This window comes from Notamacropus eugenii, chromosome 3, assembly GCF_028372415.1.
Source record: "Notamacropus eugenii isolate mMacEug1 chromosome 3, mMacEug1.pri_v2, whole genome shotgun sequence".
Lineage (NCBI taxonomy): Eukaryota > Metazoa > Chordata > Mammalia > Diprotodontia > Macropodidae > Notamacropus > Notamacropus eugenii.
Genome location: NC_092874.1, coordinates 489408181 through 489420996, shown reverse-complemented (window position 1 = coordinate 489420996; position 12816 = coordinate 489408181). Strand labels below are relative to the sequence as shown.

General features: G+C 42.1%; 1 protein-coding gene across 1 annotated transcript in view; it reads right to left on the bottom strand.

Moving 5' to 3' along the window:
• The window catches only part of LOC140497848 (probable acyl-CoA dehydrogenase 6), a 29574-nt gene that overhangs the window by 3651 nt on the left and 13107 nt on the right, over positions 1–12816 (bottom strand). Inside the window, 2 exon segments of the mRNA XM_072599308.1 lie at positions 713–886; positions 7936–8103. Of these exon segments, the coding sequence (XP_072455409.1) occupies positions 713–886; positions 7936–8103 (342 nt within the window).

Here is a 12816-nt window from a genome sequence, read left to right as displayed (position 1 = left end):
GAAAAATCTGAATTGTGGCCCAGCTTCACCGACCTGCCCTCACTGAGTTCCCAAAGTCTTCCAGGAACCATTGGAAATTTCTTTCCTGCTGTGGAAAGAGGGGATGAGAGCTCAAGAACCCAGAAGACAAAGGAAATTAAATTAAAACCACTGTGTTTTGAATTGTTGGCAAGAATATGCATCAGTATAGAAGACCTGAGAAGGGTAAATTGTACATCTGGATCTGTGTCATGAAGCAGTGAAAACCCCCAGTCTCCCCATAGATCTGGAAAGAACAGGACCACGTGCATAGTCTTAAACTTTCCTGCCTTCTTCCAGTGATCAAATGAGATAATATTTGTAAGAAAAGCAATTTTAGAAAGCATTTAGCACAGTGCCTGGCCTCTCCCCTCCCTCCTTTCCCTCTCATGATCTTCCTTTTGGAAACCCCTATATAAACTGATTCAGAGATGATGATCCCACAGCTTGAAAGTTTCAGCCACGTGCTGTGGAACATTTTGGGGACTTTGGGATGACATCAAATTCCCAGTTCATGTGTATAATTCCAGCAGAATGCTGCTGCCAGCTCGTGTCTGGGTGAAAAATGTGCTGACTACTGATGTGCTGCGGAACCTCCAGTAGAGGAGGTGCCCAGTGAGAATGACCCGCCCAGGCAGTCAGAACAAAAGGTGAAGCCTGCAACACCTCCCCTCCAGCCAGCCCTGTCCTTTACCCAAGGCTGTAGCAGACATCCTCTCCTCTTGAAACTGCAGCATTTGGTACTGGAAGCCCTGGCCTTCCTCCCCAATAAGGAATTGCCTGGGCACTCGCACATCCTCGAAAAAGACCTCAACTGTGTCTGATGCCCACGTGCCCAGCTTCTCTATGTTCTTGGAAACATGAATGCCTAGGAAGGAATAGCGACATTGTGAGTTGTTGAAGCCCATGCTTCATGGACAGGGAAGCAGCACTTTTCCCTACTTGTCACATTGAGGAGCTGCGCTCCAGCATAGATGGACCAGGAGCTGCAGGACAGCCTCACAGGGCAGCTCAAGCCCCTCTGTAGTCCATGCTCTCTGGCTTTTGCTGGCAATAGGGAGCTGGTCTTGAACTCAAGACCTGAATGGGTATCCTGACTCTGTCCCTGCTGGCAGAGTGACCTGGACAAGACACTTCCTCTGTGCCTCAGTTTGCTTCCTTGTAGGATTAGGCTGAAAGGAAAGTGCTTTTGTCATTACAGGTCTTTCTCCAGTCCCAAAGAGTCACATGGACAGTCCCACATGTTTCCTCACAACAGTTTGGGACTGGACAGTCTGGAGTGGAAGGGACCATAATGGACTTGTGGGACTAAATCTCTTACAATTTGGACTCAAATAAGACACTAAATAAGAGGGAAACATGCAGAACCTATATCAGATTGCTTGCTGTCTCAGGGAGGGGAAAGGAAGGGATAGAATTTGGAAGTGAAAAATTTACCAAAAAATGTTTAAAACTGGTTAACATGTAATTGGCAGGGAAGTAAAACATTGTTTAAAAAATAAGAGTGGTGTCAGGTGACTCAAACAGAGCATTTCTTAGGGGAGAGAGGAAAGGGGCTTGGAGACTGCAGCCTCAATGGCCCAGCAAGTCCCATTGTGGAGTGCCATTGTTCTCATCCTTCCTGGCACCTGGCAGGAGATATTACTTTGTCCTAATTCCCATTTTACAGAGGAGGAGGCTGTCCCTCAAAGAGGTGAAATTACTTGTCCAGGTTTGCCCATGTGCTGTCAGATGCACAATTCAAACCCAGTTCACTGCCACATCTTCATGAACAAAGAGAAACAGGCAGGCAGGCATAGTGGAGAAAAGAAAGACCTAGAAGAGTCAGAGAGGTGGGGCGGGGGGAAGAACATTCCTCAAGAAGAAAGCAAGGCCTGGGTGACATTTGGAGATCAGAAGCTCACTTGGGGCTCTTCCTGAAGGGGTGGAACCTAGTTCTTAGAGGGAATCAGGAGCTGTTCACCCCACAAGGAAGAGATCATTGTGGCTCCCAGGTCAGTCAGGGGAGAGAGCAGCCAGTGGTGATCTCAAGAAGAATGGAGGCCAGCGGGCCCTAACCAGGCTATTTGTCCCCCTAGAACAGGGGTGGCGAACCTTTTCATGTTTTAAGGCTGCATTAGTAGTTAGCTGTAGTCAAACAAGGCCACATTCAAGAAACCTCAATTAGATATACCTTAAAATGTGCTTTTTGTAAAACTCTAACTGCTGTGCACTCAATGATTTCAAAAGTCGAAAACTGTTCGTTTTAAAGTTACCTAAACTTTGGATAACTTTGTTGGGTCTGCGATTTGTTGGAAAGCTTTGGAATATTCAGTCACAGGGCGGAGGTCCACAGCTTCAGCGGATCCTCTAGGTGGATATCAGTCATTTGTGACCTTAAGGCATTCCGATTGGGATTAGGCAGGAAGATGGAAGAAGTGGTTGAAAAGCAAGAAAGCATTTTTAGGGTGTGTTGCCAAAGGTGTGAGTCTTCTACCGCATTTCTCCATATTTCAGCTGGGTCTTTCTTAGCATCAATGATCTTAAAATGCCATCTACTGGCAGCTCAATCAATTCCATCTACAATCCTTTGGATGCCTTGGCGATATCACCTAGGTGAAGTGCTAATTTGAGTGTGATGTCATGATTCTCTATGTCAGTGAACCTTTCATCGTATTCTCCAATTAATAAGTCAATAACAGCTTCTTATTCTTCAGATGATTCCGATGATGTCATCCTGCTCATCAGTGACCTTTGCTAACTGGGAAAAATGTTCAACCAAAATTTCCTTTTGAAGGCGTGTTTTGAGAAAAGATAGCTTTTTTGAAATGCTTGGATATTTTTGGCACATAGCATATATAGACAGTTTTACTTTGCAAGGAAATATTCCCTTAGCAATCTTCTTTCAATGATTTACATTACTGATTCTGTTCTGCACAAAATTCAATCATCTATTCTCACAGAGACAAAATCTTGGCTAGCACCTGTGCCTGTAATGGCCAATGCAGTTTAGAATGATACGGCAATTAAATTGAACTGAACCATCATCATTCAGCCTTAGCGTGTTACAGTGACAATGCTGTGCTACATTTGCATGAATCTAGTCAATGATACTTACAACTTGTTGCAAAGTATCCCTTAAAATAGCACAGAGGTTTTACCGATGTAAGATACAATGAAAAGAAACAAGATGATCTGGATCTGTTGATACTTCTTTTAAAACTGTGCAATAAAGCCTTCATGTTTTCCTGTCGTGGAAGATGCACCGTCTATACATTTACTCACTAAATTTACCAAACTCATTTGTCTTGAAAGTTGTTAAAGATATCTATTCTCCGTGTTCTGTTTACAAGAGTGCCCAAAGCAAGTTCATGGCAAAGAAAATCTGCTATTATGACCCAAATGAAGTATAAAGCCTACGCCAAGTCATCAGTATCACTTGGTTTATCCAAAGTGATTGAATAATATATGCATTTTCCTTGCGAAGTATTGCATGAAATTGTTCTGCTCTGTTGAAGGCTCATTCATGTTGCTAATCGGTTACGGTTCTCCTTGAAAGAGGCACTTGTTTGTACTTGAAAACGTTATCAGGCATCTAAGCATCCTGCAACTTCAACAATGCATTCTTTCCCAATTTCGACATCACCGAATAACTTCCCTTTTTTCCTGCATGTACAAGCTATTATGTTGCTTCTGTGGCATTATGTGCAGCTCTTATTGCTGCTTGAAAGAATTGTCTTTGCTTTTGCTTTTCATCTTTTAATTTCTGCAGTTCAACCTTTCATGCCTCTCCCTCTAATTTGAAATATTTGTGGTCCATAGGAGTGTTATAATGCTGATGAGCATTGAATTTCTTTAATGTTGCTATTGCAGTATCACAGAACAAGCTAATCAGCTTATCTTTAGCAGAAACAAGATAATATTGCAATTCTCAATCCTCATTAAAAATTTTGTTTTCTTCCTTCAGCCTTCTCTTGGTCTTCTTTGACATGATGGACTCTTAAGCAGACAGAATTAGAAAATACTGTCCAACTGTGTAACTATTCACAAGTTCCACTTCAGAAAGAAACGCAACGTACCGTTGTCAAAAGCTGACAACAGGCTGACGTAGCAGTCAGCCAGCCCATGTGGTGGCGCCAGTCAGGCAGGGGGATTTAGAGCTCAATAATGAGGGTAGCAGCCATGGATTTACCCTTTATGTTTACTAGTGTTCTAATTGTGGTGGTCAATCAGGGTGGATTATATCATTGAAACTTATTTTATTCTTTGTCATTTTAAATACATTCATTTAAAAAAAATAAAGATAGAAAAGACGAACAAGAAGTATATTAATAAAAATAAAAGAATTTTTTTCTGTAAAATTTGGATTCAGTCAAAAGGCCACACTTAAGGACCCAGAAGTCTACATGTGGCCTTAAGGCCACAGGTTCCCCACCTCTGCCCTAGAACAATAGTGAACTGTTGTTTTCCAAAAGCATGTGTCCAAGGTGGGACAGAAATCCCCACCCAGACCAAACTAGACTGAACCCTAAATGTGCATTGACATCTTCTTCTGGTGATGGTCATGGACACCAGTGATTGCCCCACTTTGAGGGAGGTGGCCAAGTCTCAGTCAAGCAACTGAAAATATCAAGGACACAGGCCCATTCTGCTTGGCTGCTGCCCAGGTTCACCTTCCTTCAGGGGTCAGTTCAAAGGCTATCTCCTGGCTGACCTGCCCTGATCTTCCAACTAATGGCATCCACTTCCACCCTGCCCCCATTGCTTTGAATTCTCTTATCTGCAGCCACTCTGCTCACCTCCAATAGAATATAAGCCTTTTGTGGGCAAGGCTATCTTCAGTTTTGTATTGTAATCCCTAGTGCTCAGCCCAGACCTTGGCATGTAGTATGAACGAATGAAACAAAAATATATTTTTATAGGAGAGGGGAGAACATTTTGATCTTGGAAGTCACAGGAATAATGAGAGGAAAAATAGTACAGTCAATTGCTAGGCCTTTTCACATGAAATGACCTTGTCTTCCCAGGACCAGCAGGGGGCTGTGGGAGGACAATGGCCATGGGAGGTGGGTGAGTCTGCTCACCATGCTCACCCCTACTCACCTCTGCTGGCAGAAGGGCCATGGGACATCAAGTATTTAAATGTGCCTCAAAAGAATGGATTTGGAAAGTGAATATGTGACTAAGGCTATACTGTCTGAGGAGGGATTAGGATTTGGAAAATAACCAGCTCCTGGCCTGGCCTGAGATTCTGGGAGAGTTCAATCTGCCTAGAGGTATGAAGTGGTTGAACTACATCAGTCAGTCCACAAACAGTTATTAAGCACTCACTAAGTGCCAGGCACCAGGCTAAGCCTTGGAAATGAGAAGAAAGGCAAAAAGATGGTCCCTGCTCTCAGGGAACTCACCATCCAATTGGAGAGAAAACTTAACAAGTATGAACCAGCACACTCTATCCAGGACACAGCTGGAAGTCACCCACAGGGGGAAGGTGCCAGAATTAAGGGGGTTAGGAAAGGCTTCTTGTAGATGAAGTCTGGAATTGGGGCTGAGATGGAAGGGAAGTCATGAAGTGGAGATAAGAAATCCAGGCATGGGGCACAAGCAGTGCAAATACAAGGAGGTGGGAGAGTTTTATGTGATAAACAGCCAAAAGGCCAGTGTCACCAGATTGAATGGAGCTGACATGGAAAGGGGAAAGACTAGAGGCAGACAGACACCCATCCCCACCCCTCACCCCCAGTCCACGGCAATAGTCCAGGTAATATGATCAGGGCCTGCACCAGGGTGAGGGCAGGGTCAGAGCATGGAAGGAGAGACACACAAGAGATGTTATCAAGGTACAACATGACATGGTAACAGATTGGATATGGAGGAAAGAACCTTTGGGATGAATGGGACCAGGGCTCCTGACCTCAGGAGAAGGCAGAACTACATCCTCATTGGTTCTTCATGATCTGCCAAGGAGAATGACACAAAGTGACACTGAATCACAGGGTATAGGTCCCCAGCAAAAGTAAGGCTGTAGTGAGAGGGCTCCATGGAGGGGGCTCTGACTAGGCCTCACTTCAGAAGAGCACTAGTAAGAGTCATTTAGACAGAAAGCCATGGGTTCCCCAGCTTTTAGCTCTTCTGCTAGGCTCTCTGCCCCCAGTTCCACTTCCTGCCCCTTCTGTAACCAGGATGGAATGAAATCATGTTCCTTCCCAGGGTTCCCTCCAAGACTGTGGGCCCCCATCAAGAGAGTCCAACTGCTGCATGGTGTAGGGGCAGGAGAGTGTGAGACTGCCTGCTCTCAAAGAACCCACCATCTTCTGGAGGAGGTGCTGGGATGGGTGCACTCGGTCATTCCAAAGGAACAAGGACTGTTGGGAACAGGGAGGAAGTTGGTTGGCTTGGCAGCATCTTAGGAAACATCACCGGTTCTTTACCTCAGGCTCCCAACTCTGCCCATAAAAATAAGCAGGAACTAGTGTTTGGGCAGGTGTGGGCTGGGGCTCATTGGTGATTCTGCCTCTGGGTGCAGATGGAGCCATTTCTCCCCTAAGATTTTGTGAGAAGCTTCTCAGTGGCTGAGTTTGCAAAGCCTGACTTGGAGAGAGCGTTCCAAGGCCTGGGAGACTCATTACTAGGCAGGATGGACTTGGACTGTCTCAAGGGGCAGGACTCTGTTACTACAGAGTAGCCCCTTCAGAATCCAAGGCACAGCTGAGTCTGCTCCCAGAGCCTGGGAACACACTCCTTGTGGTCAGTCGTTGGGTGGCTGCACAGTTAGGGTCTGCCATAATGAATGTGACTTCCTTTCTTTACAACAAATGTGTTCATTTCCCCATTGACCACATCCGAAAATGGGTCCCATCATGCATGTCTCATCTGTCACCTCTCTGCCAGAAGGCGGGCTGTATTCCTCTTCACTGTCCTCTGGAATAGGGTTGATCGTTGTTCTTAAAATGTTCAAAGCTGTCTTGACAGTGGTGCTGATATTAAAAAAGTTGCCTCTGCTTGATTCCCTCTGCATCTGTCCAGATGGGGCTTCTCAAGATTCCCTGACAGACAAGCCTGTCCTCTGGTCTCCCTGTCTCAGATCTCTCCTGCCCCAGTCCATCCTCCAATCACCTGCCAAAGCAGTCTTCCCAAATCTCTCTGCGTTACCTGGACCTTCTTTCTAAATTTCTCCCACAGGTCTCCCAGCCCCAGGCATTTACCTGGCCCTCTTCCATGCCTGCAACTTTCCCCCTCCTCCCCTCTGCCTTACTTCCCTTGGTGAACTTCGATTCATCTTGTATGCATCTTGTCTGTCCAGAGGCATTTGTATGTGCTCTCTCCCATTACGCTGTCCTGGAGGGCGGGGGCTGGTTTTTAACCTTTCTTTATTTGCCCAGCACTTAGCACAGTGCCTGGCACATTAGTTGTTCAGTCCTTTCAGTCATGACCACTCTCTGTGACCCCACTGGGAATCTCAAAGATACTGAGGGGTTTACTATTTCCTTCTCCAATTCATTTTACAGATGAGGAAACTAAGGCAAACTGGGAAGTGACCTGCCCAGGGTCATATGGTTAGTGTCTGAGGTCAGGTTTGAACTCAGGTCTTCCTGACTCCAGGCCCTGCACTGTATCCTCTGCCTCTCGTAGCTGCCCAGGCTGGCACATGGTAGGTGCTTAATGCATGTATATTGACCATCTCAGCAACAACTAGGCTCACCTAATGCTGCTTCATCGTCCTTTGCCACTCACCACCCACCATATCCACTCCCACATGTCACAAGAACGTTAGGGTTCATCTGAACTCTGCTCTCAGAGACAGTGAGGTAACCATTCATGACATTCATCAGGTGTGCCTTTCTTGGACCATGCAGAGCATGTAGTCCCTGACCATGGCCCCCAATCTAAAGGGTCAGTCTTCTTTCTACTGCCCCACTCGACCCCCCCAGATCTTACCAGCCAGGTTCATAGGCAAACAAAAGAGGGACTTGTTGAGGTGGGGTGGTCCTGCACTGGTATTGGCCAGTAGACACATCCAATCAGCCTGGCTCCCAGATGTTGTCCACATCTTGCTGCCATTGATGATGTAATCACCCCCTTTGAGCATAGCCTTTGTCTTGATATCTATTGGAAAAAGAGGAAAGAGAAAGATGATGACTTTCCACCCTCCAACTAATCTAGGAAGGTTGTGAGAACTGATCAGAGAAAAGATTCTGATCAGGGAGGCACCTGGGAAGCTTTTGTATCAGCCAATCAACAAACATTTACAGGTACCTCTTCTGTCCTTTGCTTTGCTAAGTTCTGGGGTGACAAAGACAAAAATGGAAACAATCATTGCCATCAGGTGGATTATATTGTTTCACAGACTTCATTCCTTGTAGATCTGTCCTCTTCTTGTGTCCTGAGGGCACTAGGGCCTCCCTAGCCCCTGCCTGCCACCCCCACCCTCTCATACACCCACTTCCTCCCTCCTTTTTGTGTGTTGTTGAGGACCAAAATGGTATCACTATGCCAGGGTCAAGGTACAATGTGTTCAACTGTGGCTTATCAGACCAATAGGTGCTCAGAAGATTCTGGTCAGGCACAAATAATTTATATAAATATCTGGAGTGGCAATGGCTCTAAATTTGTGAATCTCATGTTTTATTTGAACTACTTCAATTCACTCATGGAGCACAGCATGTTCTCTGAGGAAGGCACACCTGTGCTGGGCAGTCTTGCCCCTGTCTCCCATGTCACACAATCTGTTCCAAAGATCTTCAGAGAGACCTTGAGAGTGTCCTTGTATTGCTTCTTTCAGCCTCCATGTGAGTGCTTCTCTTGTGTGAATTCTCTGTAAAATAGTCTTTTAGGCAAATGAACTTTCTTCATATGAACAGTGTGGCCAGCCCATCAGGGCAGTGCTCTCTGAAGCAGAGTTGGAATGCTTGGCAGTTCAGCTTGAGCAAGGATCTCCTACCAGGTGATCCTCAGAATCTTCCTAAGACAGTTCAAATGGAAGCAACTCCATTTCCTGGCATGGCACTGGTAAACTGTCCAGTTTCACAGGCATCCAACAATGAGGTCAGCACAATGGCTCTGTAGACTTTCCAGATCCAAATGACCTCCAGTGTCCAGCATGTAAAATCCTTTACCACCTGGTCCCAATCTACCCTGGCAGCCTCAGTCTTTACTCACTTTCACATCAGTTAGGGCCTAATCAAACTAGCCTTCTTTCCCCTCCTCCTTCAGAGCCCCATGGCTTTTTTGGAAGGAAAGTTCCAACACATATCTAAGTAAAGCCCCTCCTCATAACTAGACTACGCCTCTCTTGTCATCTATTTCCTGAACCCTTTTCTGTTTGCTCTTTCTGTCCCAGTGTCTCTTGTTTGCTTTGTATCATTTGTTTCTTCTTTCACTGATCTTTGCTCTCCACCCAGTTCCCCACCCTGGCTCCTGAGTGAAGATGGTTTGCCAACAGACAATGGCACTCTGCTCCCCATCTCCCACCTCCACCAGACAGGCCTTTTCCTATCTTGTTCCCTTATCAAAGTTATGCCCTTACAAGCATCCAAAGCAGTACTTAGGGGAAAATGGATATCTCTGATTGCATACATCAGTAAAATAGAGAAAAAACAGATCAATGAGTTGAGTATGCAACTAAAACAACTGGAAAAAGAACAAATTTTAAATCCCCAATTAAACAACAAATTTGACATCCTGAAAACCAAGGGAAAGAGTAATAAAATTGAAAGTAAGAAAACCATTTAACTAATAAATAAAACTAGAAGGTGGTTTTATGGAAAAAAACTAATAAAATAGATAAACCATTGGTTAATTTGATTTTTTTTAAAGAGGAAAGAAGAAAACCAAATTACTAGTATCAAAAATGAAAGAAGTGAACTCACCACTAATGAAGAAGAAATTAAGACAATTATTTGGAGCTATTTTGCCCAAATATATACCAATAAATTAGACAATCTAAATGTAATGACTGAATACCTACAAAAATAAATTATCCAGATTAGCAGAAGAAGAAATAAAATACTTAAATAATCCAACCTTAGAAAAAGAAATTGAACAAGCCGTCAATGAACTTCCTAAGAAAAAATTCCCAGGACCAAATGGGTTCACAAGTGAATTCTACCAAACATTTAAAGAAAAATTAATCCCAGTACTGTATAAACTATTTTTTAAATAGGCAAAGAAGGAATTCTACCAAATTCCTTTTATGACACAAACATAGTGCTTATACCTAAACCAGGAACCGACAAAATAGAGAAAGAAAATTATTGACCAATTTCCCTAGTGAATATTGATACAAAAATTTTAAACAAAATACTAGCAAAGACATTACAGGAATATATTACAAGAAGCATACACTATAACTAGATAAGATTTATACCAAGAATGACAGCTGGTTCAACATTAGGAAAACTATTAGCAAAATTGACCACATCAATAACAAAACTAACAGAAATCATATGATTATCTGAATAGATACAGCAAAAGCCTTTGACAAAATACAACACCCATTCCTACTAAAAACACTAAAGGGCATAGGAATATGTCCTAACAAGCATTCTCTATAATCCGAATAAGCTAGAAGCCTTCCCAATATAATCAAAGGTGAAGCAAGGATTTCTCTTAATAACCTCTATTATTTAATATTGTATTTACAATGTTACCTATAGCAATAAAAGAAAAAAAGAAATTAAAGGAAATTGAATAGGCAATGAGAAAACAAAACTATCATGCTTTGTGGATGATTAGTACTTAGAAATACTTAGGAAATCCTAGAGAATCAACTTAAAAACTACTTAAAATTATTTACAACTTTAGTAAAGGTGCAGGATACAGAATAAAGCCACATAAAATATTAGCATTTCTACAGAATACCAATTAAGACGAACAGTAAGAGATAGAAAGAGAAATTCCATTTAAAATAACTGTAGACAATATAAAATACTTGGGAGTCTATCTGCCAACACAAACCCAGGAACTACATGAACAGAGCTATAAAATACTTTTCACAAAAATAAAGTCAGATCTAAAAAAAATTGGAAAAATAATTTCTCATGGGCAAGCTGAACCAATGTAATAAAAATGACAGTTCTACCTAAATTAATCTATTTCTTCAGTCCCATGATAGTTAAACTATCAGAAAATTATTTTATAGAGCTAGAAAAAATAACAAAATTCATCTGGAAGAACAAAAGCTCAAGGCTCTCAAGGGAATCAATGGGAAAAATGTGAAAGAATGTGGTCAAACTGTATCAGATCTCAGACTGTATTATAAAAAACTACTTATCAAAGCAATCTGGTACTGGTTAAGAAATGGAGTATCAGTAGAATAGATCAATGGAATAGATTAGGTACAAATTACATTATCGTAAATGACCAAAGTAATCTAGCATATGATAAATCCAGAGATCCTAGTTTTGGGAACAAAAACTCATTATTTGACAAAAAGTGCTGAGAAAATTGGAAAGATAAGGTCAAAATGGGTGCATGATTTACATATGAGGGATGACACCATAAGCAAACTAAGATAGCATGGAATAGTTTCTCTGTCAGATTTATGGGTAAAGGAAGAAATTATGACCAAAGAAGATGCAGAGAGCATTACAAAATGTAAAATGGATCATTTTGGTTACGTCAAATGAAAATGTTTTTGCACAAACAAAACCAATGCAACTAAAATTATAAGGAAAGCAGAAAACTGGGGAGAAATTTTTGCAACAAGTATCTCTGCTAAAGGCCTCATTTCTCAAGTATATAGAGAACCAAGTCAAATTTATAAAAATACAAGTCATTCCCCAACTGATGAATGATCAAAGGATATGAAAAGACAGTTTTCAGACAAAGAAGTCAAATCCATCTATAGTCATATGAAAAAAATGCTCTAAATCACTATTGATCATATAAATGCAAATTAAAACAACTCGGAGCTACCACTCCAAATCTATCAGACTGGCTAATAAGACAAAAAAGGAAAATGTTGAACATTGGAGGGGATGCGGGAAAACTTGAACATTAATGCACTGTCGGTGAAGTTGTGAACTGATCTAATCGTTCTGGAGAACAATTTGGAACTATGCCCAAAGGGATATAAAACTGCATACCCTTTGATTCAGTAATACCATTGCTAGGTCTATATCCCAAAGTCATCCAAAAAAGTGGGGAGGGGGGGGAGGATCTATTTGTGCACAAATATTTATAGCAGCTTTTTTATGGTGGCTAAAAACTGGAAATCAAAGAAATACCCATCAATTGGGGAATGGCTAAACAAGCTGTGGTATATGATTGCAATGGAATATTGGAATATCTTTGTGCTATAAGAAATGACAAACATGATCATTTCAGGAAAACCTGGAAAAACTTATATGAGCTGATGCATAGTGAAGTGAACAGAACCAGGAGAACATTGTACACAGTGGCAGCGATATTGTTCAATGAAGAACTGTGAACCACTTAGTTATTCTCAGTTATGCAATGCTCCAAGACAAACCCAAAAGCCTAATGATGAAACATACTATCTGCCTCCTAAGAAAGAACTCATATTGTCTGTATACAAACTGAAGCACACTATTTTCACTTTCTTTCATTTTTTTCTTTTGTTTGAGTCTTCTTATATAAAATGACTAAGATGGAAATTTCTTACATTATTGCACATATGTAACCTATATCTGGTAGCTACTGTCTCAGGAAGGGGGTGGAGGGGAGGATAGAATATGGGACTCAAAACCTTAAATAAAAATATAAAAAAATCATTTCTAATAGGCAAAAAGGGCCGATCAATGGATTACCTAGGTCCACCAGACATCACATCAAATATATCTAAAAGATGAATATTTA